This window comes from Botrytis byssoidea (assembly GCF_014898295.1).
Source record: "Botrytis byssoidea strain MUCL 94 chromosome Unknown BBYS_001, whole genome shotgun sequence".
Taxonomy (NCBI): Eukaryota; Fungi; Ascomycota; class Leotiomycetes; order Helotiales; family Sclerotiniaceae; genus Botrytis; species Botrytis byssoidea.
This window is the reverse complement of record NW_024065842.1, coordinates 1,417,415-1,438,730: the sequence shown is the minus strand read 5'-3', so window position 1 is coordinate 1,438,730 and position 21,316 is coordinate 1,417,415. Positions and strand designations below refer to the sequence as shown.

The following is a 21,316-nucleotide window of genomic DNA, read 5'->3' as shown; positions in this document are numbered from 1 at the left end:
GAGGTGCCGCTTCTGAGGAACCGCTCCGCTTACAATTTGAATAAATCAAATTCCTCTCTGCCCTTGCTGGCCCAATCGTCTTCTAAACTGGCCTGAGAACCTCGACGGGGACAAGTTATGTGCCAGTGAAGTATCATCTTTGGAATCATCGGTTCATCATATCCAACTTCAGGGTTTCGATACTCTTTTTCGACCTCAGGACCAGACATTTGTAACCAATGTTTTCTTCTCAAACACCATTCTTGTGCTATGTCCCAGACCATTCCCATTCTCAGACCATCTGGACATGGCAGAATGACAGTTTGTTGCATAATCCCACTTCGATCATACCTAATTCTCTCTATCGCAAACTGATAACAAGGAGGTTGGAATACGAGCATATTACGCCAGCTCGCATCGGCTCTCTGCTGTAATTGATGTTAGTACAGAGCTGAAATGGTAGCTTTCCATGGTAAAGTAATTGGGATTGAGACAAGAAACCACGTCATGCCACAGCATCAAAAGCAGACATAGAAAAAAGTAGGACGGAGCAGTCTTATAAATTGCAGACTTACAAAAGCGTCGAGATTTCGCTTCCATGGTAAAGTGTCGAATGCGGTTGAGTCAAGCACATTACGATTCGATATAAGATTGAAATCAAAAAAGATACCGAATTGTTTTTCTAACAAATCTGACCATGTCGACGGTCCATTATGTATCGCAGGTCGAAACCATTGAGCTCTTTCAAGTGACGGTGAGGTAAGGGCTACCCCCCAACTTCTGCAAACAAGTGGGATTGTGGATAAAAGACAAGTCTGGGGAAGATAAGATAAGACTTCATGGAGAAGCTCTGGTATTGCGAATGCCCTTGATATTGCTGAGGTTTCAGCCATGATGAACGAAATAGAGTTGCTTTGATGTGATTTGAAATATTGATGTATTGAAGTCAAGCTTTTAAGGATATATATATAGGATATGAAATAAAGATAGAAAATGCGACAATGCCAGTGCCAGTGTCAGCATCCCATAGGTGTTGTCTTACGGTAGATCATCGCATGTATGTACGGGACCAATGATCCCTTTGTTCCATTCATGCGGAGGTTGGTGCGGGAAACCTTGATGGGCAGCTGAATGTGAACAAACGATTCGAGCACACAACACACGTCACTGACTCAATATATTGAGAGGGGAAGGGATCGTTCTTGGCAGTCATGTCGAATGTGTCAATTGTGATTGTCAACTACTGGTATAGTACGTCGTATACGGCGAGATGATGATATTCGTAACTCCTAACGCCGCGTTCCTGGGTATCTGGGTATCTTGGTATCTTATAAAGGTTGGATGGAAAAGATTGGAAAAGCGACTCATCATTTGCTCTTCGTGCGACCTTTTCCCTTTTCATTAGTAGATTTCGCTTTCTCTTGATCGATGAAATCCTTGATGATATCGTGTAAGGCATCATTCCTTCTTGTAACGAGTAACACATCATCGGTCGTTATGGTTGATCGTCCAGCGTGTCGGGAGAAACTTTCGAGATCCATCGTGACATTCTCTAAGACACATTTCAATAAGAAGGGATTGCTTGATAAATAGGGAAGGATGGATATAACATACCTATCTGATGCCATACCATCTCAGTCAATGCTCCTATGAATTGATTCGTAGCATTTGAATTGAGTCGTACGGCTTCTTCTTCCACGATCTTTCCAATTGAAAACCAAAGAGCTGCTTTGAGTCGCTACGAAATAGATTGTCAGTAAAGTAAGTAGGTAACATGAGATTCATGAGGTTCCCAAGATATAATTACTCACTTCATGGAGCTCATCATCGATGGGAGGCATATTTGGAGAGATAACACGGTATCGTAAGTGGTAAAGTAAAGTAAGACAAGATAAAGCAAGGTAATCAGGTCAAGATGTCAATACCTTGAGAATATTTCGAGAATTGCCTTTTTATCTTCTTTCTATCCATCAATTGAAATTGAAAAATCACCGTCGCGTTAAGTTATCTGAGGGAGAACGCGTCTACCGAAGTCAAGCCGGGACCCTCAATACCTCGACCGCCTCCGGAACTAAAAATTCTAACGTAGACTAGAATGAAATCCACATTTATATTTCATTTCCCTCAATTTCACTGCGCTGTCAATAATTTCTTCAAAAAGACACATTTAACATTTTCTTTCCTTCGCATCCAGAGATCCCATAGTCTATCTCAAAGTTACGCCGTGTCGCAACTCTCAATTTATTCTACTGTATAATATAATCCAATTCGTCTCAAGTTATCTCCTACATACTCCCACCGACTTTCCTTAAAAACACTATATATCGACCACATCATTCATCTCTCCTAAATTCAGTCTCAAACAACACTGTACACGATCAATCAAATCAACTTCAGCCCTCAACAAACATGGCGGAATTTATCACCAATCTCCTAGAAATGGGAGCTGCCAATTTCTACCGAAATACAACAGGAGCTTTCGCACAAATGAAGGATATGGAACTTCAAAAATGGATTCGAATCGTCGCGGTAGTTGGAGCATACCTTCTCATTAGGCCATACTTCATCAATCTTGGTGCGAAGAAGCAGGAGAAGGAATATGCCAAAGCCAGAGCTGGACATGCTGAACAGAAGGAAAAGGAAAAGCATGTTGGCGCAAATTCTTTCAGAGATTCGACCAAGGTTTCCGAGGATACCGACAGCGAGGAGGATGCCAAGGCCACTTCGAGTGATGTCAAATGGGGCGGCAAGGCACGAAAGAAGCAAAGACAGGCAATCAGAAAGATTTTGGATCAGGAGGAGATGTTGAGAAAACAACAACAGGAGGACGATGAGGACAAGGATATTCAGGAATTCTTGCACGATTAGGGGTAGATGTGTGTATAGCTTACTTGGGCAATACACAGGGATGTATATTATAAAGAGGGGGGGTGTTATATAATGTCAATCTTAATATCAAACTTGAACACACCTTCGTCTCTCTGCGAAAACTTCCCTCTGTGTTTGTTTTGAGAGGACGATGTACTCGCTCCCGATTATCTACTCACGCTATCATGAGATTATTATGTCCCCCTTGAAGATAGTCAGCCAGTAATATAGGAAATAGAGGGGACACATTACGAGGAAATCACGATAACAACGATTGGAAATCTCCAGGGACCTGCGGCAACTAGTTTGTCAATCCAAAGTCTAGGGCGGAGGATGAGGAGACAAACTTGGGGCTGTATTCTTTCACTGGACAGATGTTCGAAATGAAGGGTTGATAAAGCTGTTCTATGGTCCCAATAATTGAGCCAAAATGTTCGAAGTACCCTTCATATATACGCCTTTTAACGATGCCGTTGCCTACATTTTACATGGTCTATGTTGCGTACTTATTAGATCCACCGCCCTTTTATTAGTACGACGTCACCAAATCGTTTTATTGTCCTATTACCATTCTATATTTATATACAACTTTCCAGCTCCTTCTTTTATATGTAGGATCTTTGTGCAGTGAATATCAATTGAATGGTCGAATGAGGGGTCATGAAGAATTTTAGCCGCATGGAAAAAATGTCTGTGTGCGATAACCTTAGATGTCTCAGAGAGGGAAGGAATCCAGTCATCACTTGTAATTTGTTCCGTCATATCCTACTTTAAACTCTCAATCTCAATTCACCCAAAATAAACTTCTACTACCACTATTTAACTACCACTGCCAACATTGCTAATAATACCCTATTTATACGAATTGATACCAGTAGTGGTGAGCTATTACGAGAGACAATAATAATCATAATCCTGAATATCCACACATCAAAGATTGGAGATTGAAGGCATTGTCTTGATTTTATTATCTTTCGTCTCATCTAATAATCCTCACTCAAATCGCATGGACACAAGCTTCATAGCTTATAAGTCCTCTTGATTCAATAATACCATAAATTCAACCAGCTCAAAATTTACACACACCGGCATGGAAAGGCCTGACAGACGACAAGAGAGGGATGTCAATGAACTGTTGGCAAATGGATTCTTCCGAACCTCTAGAGCAAGAAGTCCTTCGCCGTATGTTTTCTCCCCACCAAGTTTCCCCGGAAGGTTTGATGATCCGCTAAATCATTATATAGCTATAGCTATAGAAGAAGAACTCCCAGCCCTCCTCCACAAAACAATTATGCATCTAACTTCCTGAGCACCTCCGATCGTGATGCTGGACGTGCAAGAAGCAGAAGCCGTGTTCGACATAGAGGACCACCTCCACCGAGACCAACAGTAGAAGATGAGGTCATTTCTCTATCACGAGAATCTGCACCATCTTCTGTTTCCTCATACGATCCTCCCTGTCGTGGTGTTATCGATCAATATCCTATCATACTCGAGTCCGATGTCAGTGAGAGTGAGGCTGAGAGATTACATGCTGCGCCAAGACCAAAAGAATCGAGGGACTGTGATGACAATTCCGAACGACGTTTTGTTCTTGTACCAGGAACCGATACAAGCTCAAACAATGAACCAGCCAATCAATATAGAAATGAAGATAGGCAACCCAGAGGCAGACCGGAACAAGCTAGATCAGAACGCCAATCCGCACCGAATGGGGACGAACATGAGAAGAACAAAATCAACAATGAGCCAGCGCTAAAGCCCCCTCCATTGGAAAGAAGAAGAAGTAGACAAGAATTGCCAAGTATACAGACAAAAGTCCCTCGAGATATCCCGTCCAAATACCGAAGGAGTGCGTCTGCATATGGTTCCAGGGATAATGACGAAACTCCAAAAGCCCAAGATGTTCCTCATACTTCGACTGGCGAATACTTCCTCTCTCCTAATATGATGCACACTCCTAGGGGCCAGAAAGATTCTTTCGAGTCCGTTGCGCAGCCCGTCCCTCGACACAATTCATTACAGGAGAACTCGAGAAAACGCGGCAATTCTATAAATGAGAAAAGAAATAGTGAAAGCAACTTTCCTAATAGTATATCGCGATCGGGAACACCACTCGCAGCAAAGAGGAACAGTGGAAACTTTGAGGTTCCTTCAAGATCAAGGCGCAACTCAAACGACAGAACTGTAGAATCACAGCCCACACCTGAAGACGTAAAACGATTCGAGAGACTAAGATCTGGCAAGTCGGAGCGAGGATCTGGATCAGAACGTGCACGCTCTCCTAAAAGATCGGCTACTTCCAACTTGCAGTATTGTAGCAGCAGTGAAGATGATCTCGCAGACAGTGGTTCCGAACGAGATCCTCAACGAGGTTCTGGGCGTAGACGGCGTGAACACCGCAGGACTAAGGATTTAAGGCCAGAAGATGACTATGAGTGTCGGGTAGACTCGCCAAGGTCTAATAGGTCATCAAATCACTCTAAGATTTCATCTCCACTTCCTTCTCCAAAGATTTCTCCCAATCAATTACCTAGGACAGAGCCATTTGAAAGAGCAGAGACGTTTCCACAAGGTCGCAGACCTTGTTCAAGACCCATTTCTCCTTTATATGGCTCACAAGAGATTTACCGTTCGGAGAGACTTAATCCTTTGAGCCCAGGTTTAGTCCCAAGACCATCTTCTCGTCAGTCAAGTGTTCCAGGCTCAATTTCAACGCCACAGATGCAACAGATTCCGGCCCCCTTCCCTCTTCCAATTCCTGTTCCAACTAGAATTGACTTGCACTCCCCAGGTGAAACTCGACGCACACCAACAGTGCCTCAGTATCAGGAAGATCGGCCACCTAGCACACGACCAGCTCCCAACGATAAATCCTATTGGCAACCTCCAACCTTTCAACCTCCTCAGACCCCTTCAAATAAACTAGAGAGGCCTGTCGGTAGCTATCGTCGTTATTCGGAAGATGTAGGACGAGGTGGCGTTGCGCCACTTCCATCGTGCCCGAGAATGAATCCTACCACTGGCTACCAAGACTGGTTGACGCTTCCTCAGTGCCCCAACTTCGACATTTGTCCAAGTTGCTTCAACTCGATCATAGCACCAACAGGATTTAGAGACCACTTTATACCCGCTGCTCGCAGACCAGACATTGCAATCATATGCGATTTTGGAAGTTCGCCCTGGTATCGAATAGCATGGCTTTTAACACTTAAGGAGCGAAGAAACGATCTCGGTCTCTTCTATGGTCTTGCGAATGTGGGGGCGGTCGAGGCACCCTGTCCTGGAAAACGCGAAGTGTTCAACAGATCATGGAACTCAATAATCGACCCCAAGACAGGTTTACCAATCAAAAACTTTGATGTTTGTCACTCATGCGTTAGATCGGTCGAAATACTCCTTCCTCCTATCCGTGGTGCATTTATTCGTACCATTGAAACAGATTATTCTAGCTCCATTCCCCGCATATGCGACCTTCGTTTTGACAGTAAACGCTTCGTTCAATATTTCGATGCTCTAGAAACTACTGCAGATGATGCCGCATACCACAACTCTTCCCCCGACACCCGCACCCTCGCTAAACTCGCACGTAAATTTTCCATTCTAGAAGAATGTCAACAAGCTACCGATCTCCCTGATCGCCGCTGGTACATGATCACTCAATTGCCCGAATTTACCGTCTGCGAAGAATGTTTTGACGATGTTATTCTCCCGGAACTAGAAGATGGAAAGGCAATCCCACTTATGTTCAATAAAACTCCACAGCGAATACAAAAGGCTAGTTGTCAATTGTATTCTCCGAGAATGAGAGTCATTTTTCAAAAAGCTTGTAACTCGGATGATTATATGCTTTTGGCTACTAAGGCGAGAGAGAGAAGAAATGCAGAGTTGGCCTGGAAGGTTAATGTAGCGGCTACCAAGAGGCAGAGTAGAGAGAGTATGGTTGCGAATCCAGGAATAGGGAGAGAGATTCAGAGATTGAATGATGAGTGGAGGAAATGGGAATAAAGTGCCGAGGAACCACTCGAGTTTGAATCAGCAATGGCTTGGTGAACGGTACTCGGTAATAGTTGAATCTATGGGGGATTGGATCCGATGAAATTTAGCTGCGATGTGTAAATTGGAAGATCCGCTTTGGTTCAGATGTTGAAAACGCGCCTGGTTGGCTAGACACGAGTGAGATGGAATCGGAATTCCGGAAGAATGATGAGATGATGACGCCACGAACTCAAATTCCATGAACAGATGAGTAGACGAATGATGAGCAATAAACAATGAACAGACGAATAAATGCATTCATGATCAGATTGGATGGATTGGATTGGATACCAAATATGTATGAGAATTTAGCTTACAACGCGAAATGATACCAAGACTTTTTACTCTGCACAATTGAACTGGACCAGCGAGAAGAATAATGAGAGATGCAGATACTATTGTTTCCGATATGTTAAGTGTTGAATTTTCGAAACTCTATCACTATCACGCAACATGAAGATTTTAGATAGGCAGCGGGATGTCGTTCCAAGCAATGAGATAAAATTATTCTACTCAATAATCTTTGCTTACAACTCTGATACTTCGTTGAATCAAACCCTTCGACGACATCTAACCCCTCTGATAAACCCAGTCCATGTAATAAACTTATTCCCCCGATAGACTCAATTTCTCTATCTCTACACAACCGTGTACTACACCTCGCTCCCCGAAGTAACCTCAAACTCATAATCAATAACCTGGTTGAATTAGTATCACATCCATCAATTTACGAAGACCTACATACCATCACTCAAGTCTAATTCGTCCAAAAGCAAGTCAACGACCTCTGCTCTGATCTTTTTAGTTGGGCTGGTTGAACCACTCGCCGTTCCAGAGACAACCCTCTTCTTTCTTCTCTCCATCTCATATTTCATCCTCTTGGCTCTCTCCATCTCATGTATCTCTCTCTGGATCTTTGTTGAGCCTTTTCTAGAAAGGTCGAGTTTGAACGCGCCCACATCTGCGGATTTCTTGCTACGCAAGGGGACTTTGATTTCAAGGGGCTTGGCTTCAGGGGTAGCATGTTGCTCACATGAGTGGTTGCTGAGATTGATGACTTTTTGCTCACGACAGAGGCTAGCGGCCTTGGTGGCTTCTCTCTCACGGCGATTTGGTTCGTAGGAAGCAGCCCAGTCAGTGTGAAGTTGTGGATCATTGGCCCACGACTTCCCAGCCATATGGTTGGGATCGTTTAAGTCAAACAATCGCTTAGTATGCTCCCATTCTGCGATCATCTTGTTTCCTAGGCCTGTGGAAGGGGCACCATTCTTACTCTGTTCAAGGACCTGTTCATGATATTTGCCGAGGAAGTTACAGATGGTTTTTCTTTCCTCTTCAGTGACTTCGGGTGAATCACAAAGTTTGAAGAGGATTTTTTCGATGCTCCATGCGGAATCGCCGGTGAGGATCCAGGGGATATATTCTTGAAAGATGCCATTTTTGAAAGCACGCTTGTGAATGCTGTGAAGAACATACCAGCGGTAGAATCTGACAAAAGGAAGCTCCTGTTGTTGGTCGATTTCTTCGAAAGCTGACTTCTGTAATGAATTAGACCAAATCCGAGATCTTGGTGCTGGAATGTGTGATGGAATTGAAGATGCTAATATATGGCTTGACGAGACGAGATGAGACTTCTTAGTGCCCCCGTCTGTATCCCATGTTCAAAATTTCGAGATCAAAACTTCAACGAGACTACTGATCTCCGTACTTATGTTGGACATATGAAAGACTGACATGGCAGGTGCAGAAACGATACTTTTGTATTGTATATCGGAATTGATGGAGAATTATGGACTAAGTGAGGGAGATGGGGCTTTTCAACCTTGTAGTTTATACTACGATTGAAAGTTCTGGGGCTTTGGGTTGAGTAATCAAAACTTCTCATCATTCAACAATGTGTATTGGCATCGAAAGTATCGATACAGTACGTATTGAGTTGAGTAGATGAGACTCCTCAGTCTTGGGGCTTTTATCGAACATTGACAGTCTTGATGATGGGAAACGGAAGAAGGAACTTAGATCTCGAGCGAAGGAGGAAAGACTTACGAGTCTTGTCATCTCTGAGTCAGTCGATTTGTGAGTCATATTTCTTGAGAATCGTGGATCTGTTGGTTCGATTATGTTAGAAACGATATGAGTATGTGTGGCAGGAAATGATGGTATGGATAAAACATTTAGAACATGGAACTTACAACACATGTTCTGATGTGCTACCCAGTGCATCTAAGACTATTTAAGACGAGAGACGATGGATCCAAACTGATAGTAAAGCAAAGAAAAGGAATGCGAAGTGATGCGAAGCAAATTGTAGTGTTTTGTAAGTAACAAGATTGTGTTGTATTGTTTAGGAAAATGAAGAGAAGAAAATCATCTTAGTGACCTAGTCATGTTAGACGTTCCTTCCTTCTCTGATTATTTCGTCGGGTACGAAGGATGTGGAAATGAGAAGGTACGACCGACTACTGCATCTTGTTTCGCAATTTCTTGAATTCAAGCAGCAGGTGAGAAAAATCCAGCGACGATAATAATAGGCACATAAATAGTATTACCGCGTTTATGAATGACTTGTGATCTCATCACATCGGCACAACGTAGACATCTCTAACCACCCGACCCTCACGTACAAACAGGAAAATTGGGAAAGAACAATTAAAGCGCCTTCGAAGTTCTTTTTCATACAGATACATTCAAACAATCATAAATAAGAGTGTGTATGCACCCAGAAACTATCAAAACCAAAAGTTCTATCCGTTCTCTCATCTTTCCAACTTTAAAACTTCATTCGGAATTTCAACTTGTCCCCGTCGACTATCTCTTTCTCTCGGCTCATGATTTCCGCCATATCCCAATTACAACTGAGGAACCTACCAGCGAGCCACTTTCTCTTTTGAGACGTCAAAAATGGAATTGTATCGGCAGCAAGTTCTGGGGTATCTATGAGAACTATTGGATATAAATCAGTACAACTCTTTGAAAACTAAAACTGCAGACCGCCTATGCAGTCAATATTGCATAATTCCATCGGAGATTCCTTTGAGAACGAAGAAGAAAAATTGGCTTATCTTACTTTCATGAAAACCTTCTGGTAATGCCTTTGATAGATCAGTTGGCACAGCTCCAGGATGCAGAGAATATGCAAGTACTAAAAGATCAAGCATTAGTGTACCATCCTAAAACTCAGTCGCACCAACAAAGGAAACAGAAAACTGTAACTCACAACCTTGATCCCCATACTCAACACACAATGTTTCCGTGAACCTCACAAGCGCGAACTTCGACATCTGGTACCCACTCAAACCAGGGTGCATGAGTAGAGCCGCCACACTCGCAACATTCACAACGGTCTTATCACCGCCATCTGTCTTCAGTAATAGTGGCAACAAACACTTGGTAACCCAGTGCACTCCTCTCAAGTTGACTTCCAAATTCATCCACCATTCGTCTTTATCTCCAACCACTATATTCTCTGCACTAGAAAAATATCCCGCATTGTTAATCAGAATATCCAATCGACCGAACGTTGTCTCGATAGATTTAGCAGCATCTTCGACGCTTGCAAAGTCAAGTACATCAAGCTTCAGAGCAAGAATTTTTGGAACGGGAATATTTGCTGATTTGCAAACTTCCTCGATTTCTCTTTCGACAGAAGCCAAGGAAGCTCGTGCGCTTATGATAAGACCAGATACACCGGATTTGGCATATGAAAGGGCAATTGCACGACCAATCCCTTTCGATGCTCCGCTTATAAAAACTACTTTGCCACTATGGCTTGAAGCTTTAGGACTGATTGCGGCGTAGGTGTCATTGTAGGATATCTTTGTAAAGTTCTCGCCTAGGGTTGAAAGAGATCAGTTATCTTAAATTTGGTATGAAATTTTTGGCATCTTACCACTCTCGGCTGAATATGGTGAAGTTGAAGGCATGTTGACCGAAGAGATGACTTATAAAAATGACTATATTCGACTTGATTATGTTTGTTGGGGAAATCTCGAGAAGGTGATTTATTGGCTCAATTAAAGCTAACTGTTGAACTCTTGGAACTATTATATTGAAAAATGGGAAATCACCAGATTAAATAAGTACACTCCCAAGTACCACTTCACCCCGTACATGGCCATTACGCGAGAAATAACGTCCCATCACCAGAAACGAAAATTATCTTCACACTCAAGACGAAACGACGATCAGTTAGCAATCACTTAGCAATCAGTCGACCACCAGGTCTCAAACCATCTAAGTCCGATAATCCCGTCGGACTCCGAAACGAGATCCACGGACTGTCCACAGGCTGCTTTGGAGTGCAAGTCCCTCAATGCAATCAAAGCCTCACCGGAATAAAAGTATCTACCAATGCAAATTCGGGACATGTCGCAAACTTTGACGTTTCCCCAGAAGTACTCCATATATTATGTATGCACCAGATTCAGTTAGCGGGCCGAATGACGTGCTATCTGAAATACCGTTGGATCAGCCCGGGCAGCCCGACATTTCTTTTTTTTTCTCTTCAGAGGCCAATCAAATGAGGTATATCATAAGGTATACGAGGTATTGACTGCCCACTAGGCTAGTCACCTACAACTGCCATGCCCACTTTAAGACGAAGTGGAGTCCTAGATCATTCGTAGAATTCTGGATACTGCGAGGGACAGACGAAAATAAGAGTATAGCGGAAACTCAATTCTATGCGGTAAAACCTCTCTATAAGGATACCGAAGGATATTCTGATAGAGGGGCTTCAAGGACATATATCATTATTGAACTTTAAAGGATTCGAGACGCAAAGACATATATCCTTATAAAGAGATTTTGCTTATAAAGAGACTCTGCTTACAAAGAATTTGTGGTCATAGAGAGGTTCCACTATTCTATCAAGTAAGAAAATGAATCCACAACAACTCCACATTCGAACGCGCTGGAACTCTAAAAGTCGTATAATACTTGAAGTGAAGATAACCAATTCAAAGCATAAGAAAAAATATATACAGACTCACTCACTCACCATCCACCCATCACCCATCCCATCTGATCGCAACAGAGAAATCCACCCACTACACTTCACAAGTCCAATTCCATAAAAAAATCCACACCCAGAAATCTCCGCGCCCTCCTCTCCACTCCTATCTCCGACGTAGACCCCGCTCCAGAAACAAATCGCATAGCTACGCCAATAATGTCCGATAACTCCATCCCATTTAATTGCTCGATGAGAAGAGGAAACTTGGTCATGTTTACTCAACATGGAGATCGGAGAACCTCGCGATTACTTCTGTCGCGGGATTTGAAATCTCAACTCATAAGTATATCTAATCGTCCGTTCGTTTCGTCGTAGCTCATTGTATGATTCTAATTTCCCATTGAAAAGCAACACTACTAAGTATTCCTTTTCTTTTCTTTCCCGCAATAAAAGCAAGATCCCCATGGACGACGCAAAGCGCATTCATCACCAAAAGACCTAGAACCCACCACCGAGATTCAATAATCTTCAATTATTTTATAAACCACTAATTAGGCTGAAGATTCATTTTTCCGGTTATTATTATAGAAACTGACGCTGTCAAACTTATGATGCATCTAGCAAGCAGCAATTAATAAACTTCATAAGTTCATCATATCATGGGTATTTCCAAGTCCCTCACTATACATCCCGACCATATCAAACGCCCCTCATATGCAATTAGCTACTCTCCGTCTATCTCGCCTTCATTTTGATTTTTTTTTGATCCACCTCACTCACAAAATACTCCTCCGTTTATTACTCAACATACTGTAACTGCTCGCCGTTCTCGATTTCAACTTCGTAACCGAGCCTATTCTGCTTTTCAGCTCAAAACTCGAAGGTTCAAAAACACTACTACTATTCCCCTCCTTCAGATAGAAGTGACTTGAATTTTCTTCGTGGTGAACATGGAAATCAACATTCAACTGATCACCTTGTGGACCAGCGCCACAACTCCCACCTAAGCGTTGAGAAGGAGGACTGTTAACCGCCAAAGCGAATAAATTTTGTGTTTCGGTGAAATCGGTGACAAGACCGCGTTGACGGATAAAATAACCGAGACAGAAGATATTGGTGAGAAAGACGAGGAGAAGAACGACGTAAAACATGTTTTGCCAGCGAACAGCCGGGCCTGAGGTGTAGGATTGACTGGAGATTGATGCGTTGAATGGTTCGTAGACGCCGGGACTTACGATTTCGTTTGTAGCGTTGTATCCCATATAATGTCTGTAGGTAGCGCCCTGAGCACTGATCAACAAGGTGCAGCCAGATAGCGAAGCGAGGGCTTCTGCGAGACTGGGTAACGTAGTATTCAGGCTAGGAGCTGTCGTGACGAATTGTGTAAGCAATCGAGAAATAGAAGCATTATCATTTGAAATTCCAGTGTTCAGAGACAATGTAAGCGCCCATTCCGAAATGATGTTTCGAAAATCTTGTTGTCGAGCGGGAGGTGGTGGTGGTGGGTTGTAGGATTTGTCATAAGCGATCTCATCGTTGGGATCTTCGCAAGTGTTTTCCAGAACTCCACCTACCCCAGAAGCTGAATATGTCGTGCTACAGTCGGTTGCAAGAAAGGAGCCTAGCAAATGATTGTTAGCAACTCAGCTATCGCGGTATTCCCCTGCTCGTAATATTGTATATTTTTCAATGGCTCGTTTTGAATTTGAAACCCGAGTCACGAGGATAAAGGATTAGGGAAATAAGGATTGGGGAGTACATACTCATTTCGCATACAGTATAATCGGCTGTGGTACTTGATTTCGCAAGAATGTATATATAATCGCTCATGTACACCGATATATTGGTGATAGTATTGTAGTCGATAGGCAACTATAGGGGTTAGCCGATACAAACACACTAAGTTATACAACATAAGCTTACCATTGGAAATACTGGAGGCTGTTTTCCATCTGCGCCCCACCCAAATATATCATCCACCGCAGTGCTATTGAGATACTCCTGGCCTGGCTGTAAATTGATCTCCGATGAGTAACCACTCCAAGCCATTTTCTGGCCTGGAATATTTGGAGCGTCAGTTGTGATTGCATTAGGCCAGTCAACATAAATGATTGGCGAGAGTTCTGTTTTATTCATGTTGACACATAAAACATTGATAGTGGGGCTCACTACCGATGCTTTAACTTTATATTCTCCTACGCCTTCAAGATCAGAAGGTTGTAAGATTCCATTGATTGAATCAGTCGCAGCGGAAATGACATTAGCGTGCGGCATAGCGAGAGTGACGTTGTTAACAACACGTTTGTACTTTTCATAGCTGGCAGCCATATCGCTAGTATCGGTACGAATCCATGATGCTTTAACAGTAGTGTTGTCATAAAGGTTGGCTGTCACAATTGGCCGATTTGCCATCTTCGACGAATTACCTTTTCCTCCAGCAGCAGCAATATCGGCCCAAGTACGAACATACTCAAGGAAATTATGATAGGCTAAAAAGTTAGCGTGTTCTCGAATAGCATGGTTGAGGATTCACACACCTTCTCCCGCGTGATCAATATCCACACAAGTGGAAGCGGAGTATTCTGAATCCATTTCTTTTGTGATTGGAGTTTCGCAATTCTGTGCAACATAATAAGGATTTCCATAGCTTGTTTCAACCAATCCTTTCATTACTGCATGTTCCCACTTGCCAAACTGGAGACTAGGACTAACGATGGCATCTGATGCCGTGGTATAGAACATAGCGACAAAAGCTGCCGTCAACGTAATTGCTCCTAAGATTGACCATGCGGCTCTTCGCAAAATTTTAGGATTTGTGATCATGAATCCTGGTTGGATGACCTAAAAGTGGCAATTAATATCAGACAAACATTCCACACAAAAAAGATATCTAAGCCTCAAAGGAAAAACTCAACATCAAACAAAGTAATAAAAATCAAACCTACCCAAGTTCGCATTGTCAACTCTGCAACAGTGACACCATCGGAATTCCTAACAAGAGACCTCCGACTTAAGACTTGGCCAAGGAAATTGACAAATATAGTGACGAAAGATAACTCGATACTTTTCGCAAAACCGGCAAACAAAATTGAAGCAGTTGACGGCGTCAACGAACCATTAGTCTTGATATGCTCACCATATCGCGGCCGAAGAACAGCTATGAAAAACCAAATCCCGGAAAATATGGTTGAATATATGCAGAGGCATAGAACGGATACTGACGTCCAACTTCTGACACGCGAATGAATATCATTATTCGCTGCACACCCGCATCCGATATGTTTCTCGTCGTGTACATGATCTTCATGAATACTGCTCAGCCTTGAAATATTCGGGGTGTCAAAAGCCTGGTCCAGACTCTCGGTGAAAGCTGAAATCTTTCCTCTAGAAATGTCTTGCTCATCCAGAGATTCATTGTTGCGTCTTTGCCCTTGGTCCACGTCCAAGAAGTCTCCTCCCCCACCATATGTATTATTTTCCGTCCACGTCGGAGATGCCAGTAAACGATTTGTCGAAGTTGCAGGAGAGGTCATCAAAGATGCAGACCCAATTGGTGGGCTATAAAATCCGCCCGAGGGACTGGGCGGACTTGGCGATTTGCGACTCGCAGAGGTAGGCATTCGAGATATTCCTAATCCTTGAGACATGTTCGCAGATTCAGGCGATTCGCCCTCGACTATCAAGGGAATTGTAGAGTAAGGAGTATCTTCTTGAACATGTTCGAGATTTGGGGAAAATTGAACTGAACCTTGGGAGTCCATTCTGCGATATCCGTGTCGTTGATGGGTCAATCTCGGTGGACTGGTTGACACCGAAGAAGATGCGACGCCGGTTGCATTATCTGAAAGATCGATGTCCCTTGATTTTAATATACTTTTTCGCTCAGCCGGACTGGCACTCATGTTGAGTGAATGTGAATTGTTTCAAATTTTAGTCGTGAATCTAAATTTCTCTCTTCTCTGTCTGTTTGTCCTTCTTTTCCTTTTTGTTCAGAGGTTTGAATGTATCTTGCAAATTGTTTGCGGATCGATATCTCGTATCGTATCAGTAGTGTAACAGCAGATCGACAGAGAACGGCATATCAATCATTATGGAATAATGAGACGTCAAGTTGGTACTGATACTACCACGATATCAAGCAATACCTACCTACTTAAAAGGTCTGCGCCACAAAAATACTAGAACAGAAAAACAAAGCAAAGGGGAGCAAAGCAAAAGCCTACCACTTCACCTACCTATCTCTCTTACTTTATCCGCCAACCACCTTGAACTAACAAATAGATGATGGATGTGGGTCTGGTACTCTTCATTTATAGCAATTCACTCTTTTGCAGGTCTGGAACCGACATAAAGATCGCTGTATTTTACTACGATAGTCCGAATTGTTGGTTGAAGACGATGAAGGATTGGTTGAAGAACGGGAAAGTTTTTGGAGTGGGTTCTTCTCTCCCTCTCACTGTCAGATCAGGACTAAAACCGGTACAAGACTAACTACGTGCAGTTTGAATCCCTGCGTCTTTTTGTCATAACCTGGTGGCTCTTCGTCAGATTTTGGTGCGTGATATCAGTACCTACCTGGCTCGCTGGGTACGTATTGTCATTATCATTGATGGATGCATTTCTAGAGTCTCAACACAGCCTCTGGATTTCTGGACTCGATTGGTTTCTTCTTAAAGCTGAACGATAAATGAGCACTCGATTGATCATTCACTCTAGAGTTATATATAACTTTTAATCTGATTGACTACCTAGGTATGCATTGCCATGTAATAGTTGTTGTCTCTCCATCTTATGTTTACATTACCGTTGAGAGAATGTTTCCTGTTTGTTTGCTTGCTCTCTACTCTGTCTGTTCATCTTGGTTCTCTTGGCTTTCCCGTATTTTATCCAACTTTCAAAGCTTATTATCGGGATTTGTTGAATGGTTGCTCCCAATCTGCAAACAGCCGCTGCTATCACGCTGATGTTCTGTGCTCTGTGCTGTGCTGTGCCGCTGAGGGAACCGGGGAGTATTTGCAATGCCCCGCTTTATTTACATCTTTGAAAGATCATTAAGTGGTCCCTTTACTCTTGTTTCCATCATGGACATCTATCATTTGTCTGTTTTACGGGTATATACAAGATTAGTGAAGGGTTTGACGAACAGCACGCAGTTTCCGCAGCAAGCAGAGACCAAAGCGACAGAGTATGATGACACAACATCATTAGTTGTCAAGAAGGTCTAGAAATTTAGCTGGTAGTGACAGCGAGCAGCCGCGCGCATGCCTAGTCATTTTGACGTCAAGAAGTACTTGAGGTTACAGGAGGCTCGGGGAACCTAAGCACAATGAACAAGAACTTGGTATCATTATAAATTCACGGAGTATGATCCAGCCTCTTCTCCATTCTCCCACTCCCGAGTTTCCCTCTCACAGGCCTTATATTTTAACATATAATCTTTCTACACAATGCCCTCCATTAAAGTTTCCAGATGCCTAGATATTCATTAACAATTTTGATGAACCCTGACCGTCAACACGTAAATTTACATCGTAAATATCGCCCCACCAAAACCACCCAACGGCATACTCCCCGCCTATATTATTAAATCCAGCCTTCCAATTTAGGCTTCGTCTTGCGACCCCAACTTCGACTTTTCTTCCAAAAAGCATCATGCTCTCGCGATTGTTCCTTACGTCCAGCGTTGGAAGACATACTCGTGAGCCAATTCGATACTACAGTTCGCGGTGTGCGGGATTCTGGTTCAAATGATGCTCCTTTTGCTTCGCTCTGGTCTCGATGAATTGGTGCCATGATAGGTGGACTGTTCCTTCGAGGTGGCGGTATGATAGGCGAGGTTTGAGAGCGTGTTGATTCTGCACTGGTTTGACGAGGACGACTTGTGTGTATACCATTTGTGTGACTCTTTGAATATTCGGTATTGTAATTCGGTAATTCAATCTCCCCGAGCCTTCTATTTGTCGACTTGGATATTTTCCGAGGAGCTTGGCTAGCAGATGAGAACATCGAGGGTGACTCTAAGGCACCAAGAGTACCCATAGCACAATCTTGTTGGAGACGGAACTTCCAATCTTTTTCCAATGGCTTTGGAGGCTTGTCAAACATTGGGCTATGGAGATCTTGACTCGATAATGTTTCACATCTGCTCAATCTCTCGTTGCGTGTCTCTTCAAATTCATCACCGCTTTCAATATCTGTGATTTCCGAATCGTCAAAATCAAACACTGGACTAGGTGTCCTTGAAATGGTTCCGCTGGCTGCTAATGTTGGTTCTAGCAGATTGTTTTGGCTATGAGTATTTCTCTCTTCCGGAGATGGCGAGCCAGTTTGTTTCCGGCCTGGCATGTGCCTTGGTGCCACAAGATATGCTTCAAGCGGATTGTCAATCATACGACGTTGAGTTTGTCCAAAATTTACAGACTTCTCAGTCGAAATCTCTCGTCTAGAAAGTTTCAGACGAGCTCCTAGTATATTCTTTTCAATTACTTCCGGCGAAGGAAGAGTACTAATGTCAGGCTCCACGATTGAAGGCCAAGCTTTAGGAGTTTTTGGCGATGGAAGCCCAATTTTCGATGAATTTTTCTTCTTATTTGCATTTCGAGACATGGGCGTATCTCGTGACTTTTCTGAAGTAATTCGCACCGCTCGTGGTCCTGGGTAGGTCGCTCTGCAAATGAAAAATATAAGTATCGAGAACCCTAAAAATACGCTTTATAATGACAGGTGACAACATACGCCTGGAAAAACTCCATGACATCCAAATCGCCATTCTCATCCCCATACGCCGGACTCAATAATACAGTCACACCAGGGGAGATGGGCGTTTCCTCTGATTTCCAACTCGCGGGTGGCTTTTCGAGAAAAAAGTTTCGGGGTGATGATGCCTCATCATCTGGAGTTCGGGGAAATGTGGCGTTTTCTCTTTCATCAACGTCAAAAAGGAGTTCGGGTGTTGGCATGACTTCTTCCATGTTGGCGTATGAAAACATATGACTTTGGGCATTTTGGATATATATCTCATCTGGTCTTCTTCGATGAAAGTACCCATGACTCCTCGATTTTCTAACGTGTTTTCTATCGACCATGATGGATAGATATGTCAACGTCAATGAGACAGCAGTTTTCGTGATATTTTAATGAAACAATGGGATATAGTATTCAAAGAGAGTACCACTGTGCAACGATAGGAAGAGAGCAAGGTAACTGAAACAGCGTAGGAAACTCAAACAAGTAATCAATCAAAATTAACGATTCTCAAAAAATAGTGCCTGCACTGTATGTATATCAATCCTCAATTGCAAAAAGAAAAGCAAACAGAAACTCGAGGTATTAAATGAATCAGCAAAATCAAAGGAATGAACGAACGAGCGAGTAAAATATGTGTAGGTAGTTCCAAGTAAGAAAATCGAGATCAAGAGCGATCACAACGGTATAAGTACAGCATCAAAACACGAAGTAGTATCAAATTGCAATTAAACATGCCACCGCATGCAACCCAACCTTCAATCCTCATCTTAAATCCCGTTACCCGATCTACTAAAATTATTCAAGAAAATCGAAATACACATCGGTATTGGTCCTCCAAAATATACCCGCCCACACCATCGTTTTTTAGTATATCGAAAGTGAATGAGTGCTGCTATTTACTGTTTCACAGTAGAGGCTGAGGACCTATGGATAGATGTTTATGCGCTGTGGGCGCTTAAATTTTTTGATGGAGGGGCGGATCGCTTGGGTATTGGCTGGCGAGAATTGGGGGTTTGAGGCGGGGTTTTTGGTGCGTTGTACGGTAGAAGTCTATTGTGTGTTGTATAAATCATTGCTGTTGCCATATTATGTTAACTTTTGTTCTATGCGTATTTTTATGCGTTCTGGTGAAGGATTGAAGTTTGCTATCAGGATTGGTCGAATTGGGGGTTTTGCTTCTCAAAGTTCAAGTATTGCAACCTGGAGAATTACTCACGAACGGTAATAACGACTGTGGGATCCTCACGAAGCATCTGATTATCAAGTCTCGTGGATCAAATTTGAAGCACAATTGTCTCATGAAATCGTAGCGTGGATGAAATTTTTTAGTCGGGACATCTAACTATAACACTCGCTTCCTTTAATACCTTATTACTTTCAAGTGCTTCGTTTCGCAACTTCCCAAGTGGTGTATAACTGTGTCGCTGAGTTGGGTTTCGACGAATTGAACAGCTTCTGATTTTTGCCATTGAAGTTCTCTGGATACGCGTGTCGTCACATCATACCTTACACGACCGCTCTGCGGTGCGATATCGTGGAAGTATAAAAGCTACCCCACTAGGTTGTATCTCAAGGCGAAATTTTTGGTTCATGAGATCTTGTAGTTGTCGCCTAGAGGCTATTTCGCTATGCGCATCGACTTGGTGGTTGAAATTCCCTTGCATTCACATATACTGTGTTTAAGTATACTTCTATGTACCTCAAGGTTCACGAAGCCTGCTAACCGCTAATTCATGGAAAACAGCCTTGCATGATTTCAAAGCACTACCTACGAGCCTTGACAGGAAAGATAGCCAAGAAGAAAAGTAGCCTTTGCAAAGCTGTTGGGCAGAATATTTCTATGGACAGCTTGTGCGAAGCCGTGAACAGCAATTGATAAACAAATATGCATTTCCATTACGTGTAGCGCTGTGGCAGAGGCTGCTCGAGGGGTGAAAGCTCGGAGTGAGGGGTACTCGACTCAATACACACACTTGCAATGTTAGAGTGATACAAACTTGAGCTCGTGAAACAGCGCGAGAGCAATGAAGTGATGGTAATGCATTCCCATGTTAGCAAATATTCAAACGGAACATAATGATGTCCCTAAAACAAAGATGGTCCCCGAGAAGTGGAACGTTTAGAACAAGAGAAGCTCCTAAAAGCTGGGTGCCGCATATTGACCCGCCCATTCAAGTCTGTTTGAAGCCGTGATAAACCTAGTTAACTCAACTGCCAAACGTTGTGCGACAGTGCAAGGAAGAACGCACTTGAGTCAAGGTGCGTGAAGATGTCCATCCATCCAAAGTAACATCCTTCATAGCGATGTATATCAAGGAGGAATGTTCTTGCATTACCCCCTGATTCTTCTGGCATTTGATATCGAGAATGATTTTGGGAATTTTCTGTGAAGATAAATTGGTCAGCCCTTGTACCATATTTTCGAAACACATCGTTTGAAACCACGAATAAATGAGTATGAATTCAGAGAATCTGTGTCAAATGGTAACATTTTCTTTTGAGTCAATTGTAGGTTGAATTCGGTCCCAATTCATCAAATCATGATCTGTAGTACTGATTCTCTTGGTTTTCTACATATTTCATCGACCATTTTTTCCTTTGAGGTTCTCCTCTTCTGATGTCACGAACATCTCACAGAATTAAATAACGAATTCGAGAAGGCTTGCATGAAATGATTCTCGGAAAACATGGCAGCAAGTATCATGACGGAGACCCAGCCGCCTCTCCTGC

The 21,316-nt window shown here is 42.8% G+C and overlaps 8 protein-coding genes across 8 annotated transcripts; 2 read left to right on the top strand and 6 right to left on the bottom strand.

The window, feature by feature from the left end:
• Positions 1-29: 29 nt before the first annotated feature.
• Positions 30-872, bottom strand: EAE97_000437 (uncharacterized protein; the record flags this gene model as incomplete). The annotated part of the gene is made up of 2 exons (XM_038870947.1): positions 30-407; positions 555-872. 2 exons carry the CDS (start codon positions 870-872, stop codon positions 30-32), a joined length of 696 nt encoding a protein of 231 aa, XP_038738308.1.
• Positions 873-981: 109 nt separating this feature from the next.
• On the bottom strand, positions 982-1,993 carry EAE97_000436 (uncharacterized protein). The gene is made up of 3 exons (XM_038870946.1): positions 1,791-1,993; positions 1,594-1,717; positions 982-1,531 (listed from the first exon to the last, which is right to left on the bottom strand). The coding sequence occupies exons 1-3, from the start codon at positions 1,818-1,820 to the stop codon at positions 1,347-1,349; spliced, it is 339 nt and encodes a 112-aa protein (XP_038738307.1). The 5' UTR covers positions 1,821-1,993; the 3' UTR covers positions 982-1,346.
• Positions 1,994-2,388: 395 nt separating this feature from the next.
• EAE97_000435 (uncharacterized protein) lies at positions 2,389-2,847 on the top strand (the record flags this gene model as incomplete). The annotated part of the gene is made up of 1 exon (XM_038870945.1): positions 2,389-2,847. One exon carries the CDS (start codon positions 2,389-2,391, stop codon positions 2,845-2,847), a length of 459 nt encoding a protein of 152 aa, XP_038738306.1.
• A 1,090-nt stretch (positions 2,848-3,937) lies between these two features.
• Positions 3,938-6,855, top strand: EAE97_000434 (uncharacterized protein; the record flags this gene model as incomplete). Its single annotated transcript, XM_038870944.1, has 2 exons — positions 3,938-4,029; positions 4,092-6,855. The coding sequence occupies 2 exons, from the start codon at positions 3,938-3,940 to the stop codon at positions 6,853-6,855; spliced, it is 2,856 nt and encodes a 951-aa protein (XP_038738305.1).
• Positions 6,856-7,622: 767 nt separating this feature from the next.
• EAE97_000433 (uncharacterized protein) lies at positions 7,623-9,084 on the bottom strand (the record flags this gene model as incomplete). Its single annotated transcript, XM_038870943.1, has 3 exons — positions 7,623-8,423; positions 8,932-8,990; positions 9,078-9,084. The coding sequence occupies 3 exons, from the start codon at positions 9,082-9,084 to the stop codon at positions 7,623-7,625; spliced, it is 867 nt and encodes a 288-aa protein (XP_038738304.1).
• Positions 9,085-9,655: 571 nt separating this feature from the next.
• On the bottom strand, positions 9,656-10,808 carry EAE97_000432 (uncharacterized protein; the record flags this gene model as incomplete). The annotated part of the gene is made up of 4 exons (XM_038870942.1): positions 9,656-9,828; positions 9,953-10,027; positions 10,103-10,717; positions 10,775-10,808. The coding sequence occupies 4 exons, from the start codon at positions 10,806-10,808 to the stop codon at positions 9,656-9,658; spliced, it is 897 nt and encodes a 298-aa protein (XP_038738303.1).
• Positions 10,809-11,676: 868 nt separating this feature from the next.
• EAE97_000431 (uncharacterized protein) lies at positions 11,677-16,053 on the bottom strand. The gene is made up of 5 exons (XM_038870941.1): positions 14,785-16,053; positions 14,377-14,680; positions 13,763-14,328; positions 13,603-13,711; positions 11,677-13,460 (listed from the first exon to the last, which is right to left on the bottom strand). The coding sequence occupies exons 1-5, from the start codon at positions 15,739-15,741 to the stop codon at positions 12,616-12,618; spliced, it is 2,781 nt and encodes a 926-aa protein (XP_038738302.1). The 5' UTR covers positions 15,742-16,053; the 3' UTR covers positions 11,677-12,615.
• Positions 16,054-17,143: 1,090 nt separating this feature from the next.
• Positions 17,144-19,594, bottom strand: EAE97_000430 (uncharacterized protein). Its single transcript, XM_038870940.1, has 2 exons — positions 18,575-19,594; positions 17,144-18,506 (listed from the first exon to the last, which is right to left on the bottom strand). Exons 1-2 carry the CDS (start codon positions 18,922-18,924, stop codon positions 17,423-17,425), a joined length of 1,434 nt encoding a protein of 477 aa, XP_038738301.1. The 5' UTR covers positions 18,925-19,594; the 3' UTR covers positions 17,144-17,422.
• Positions 19,595-21,316: the final 1,722 nt, after the last annotated feature.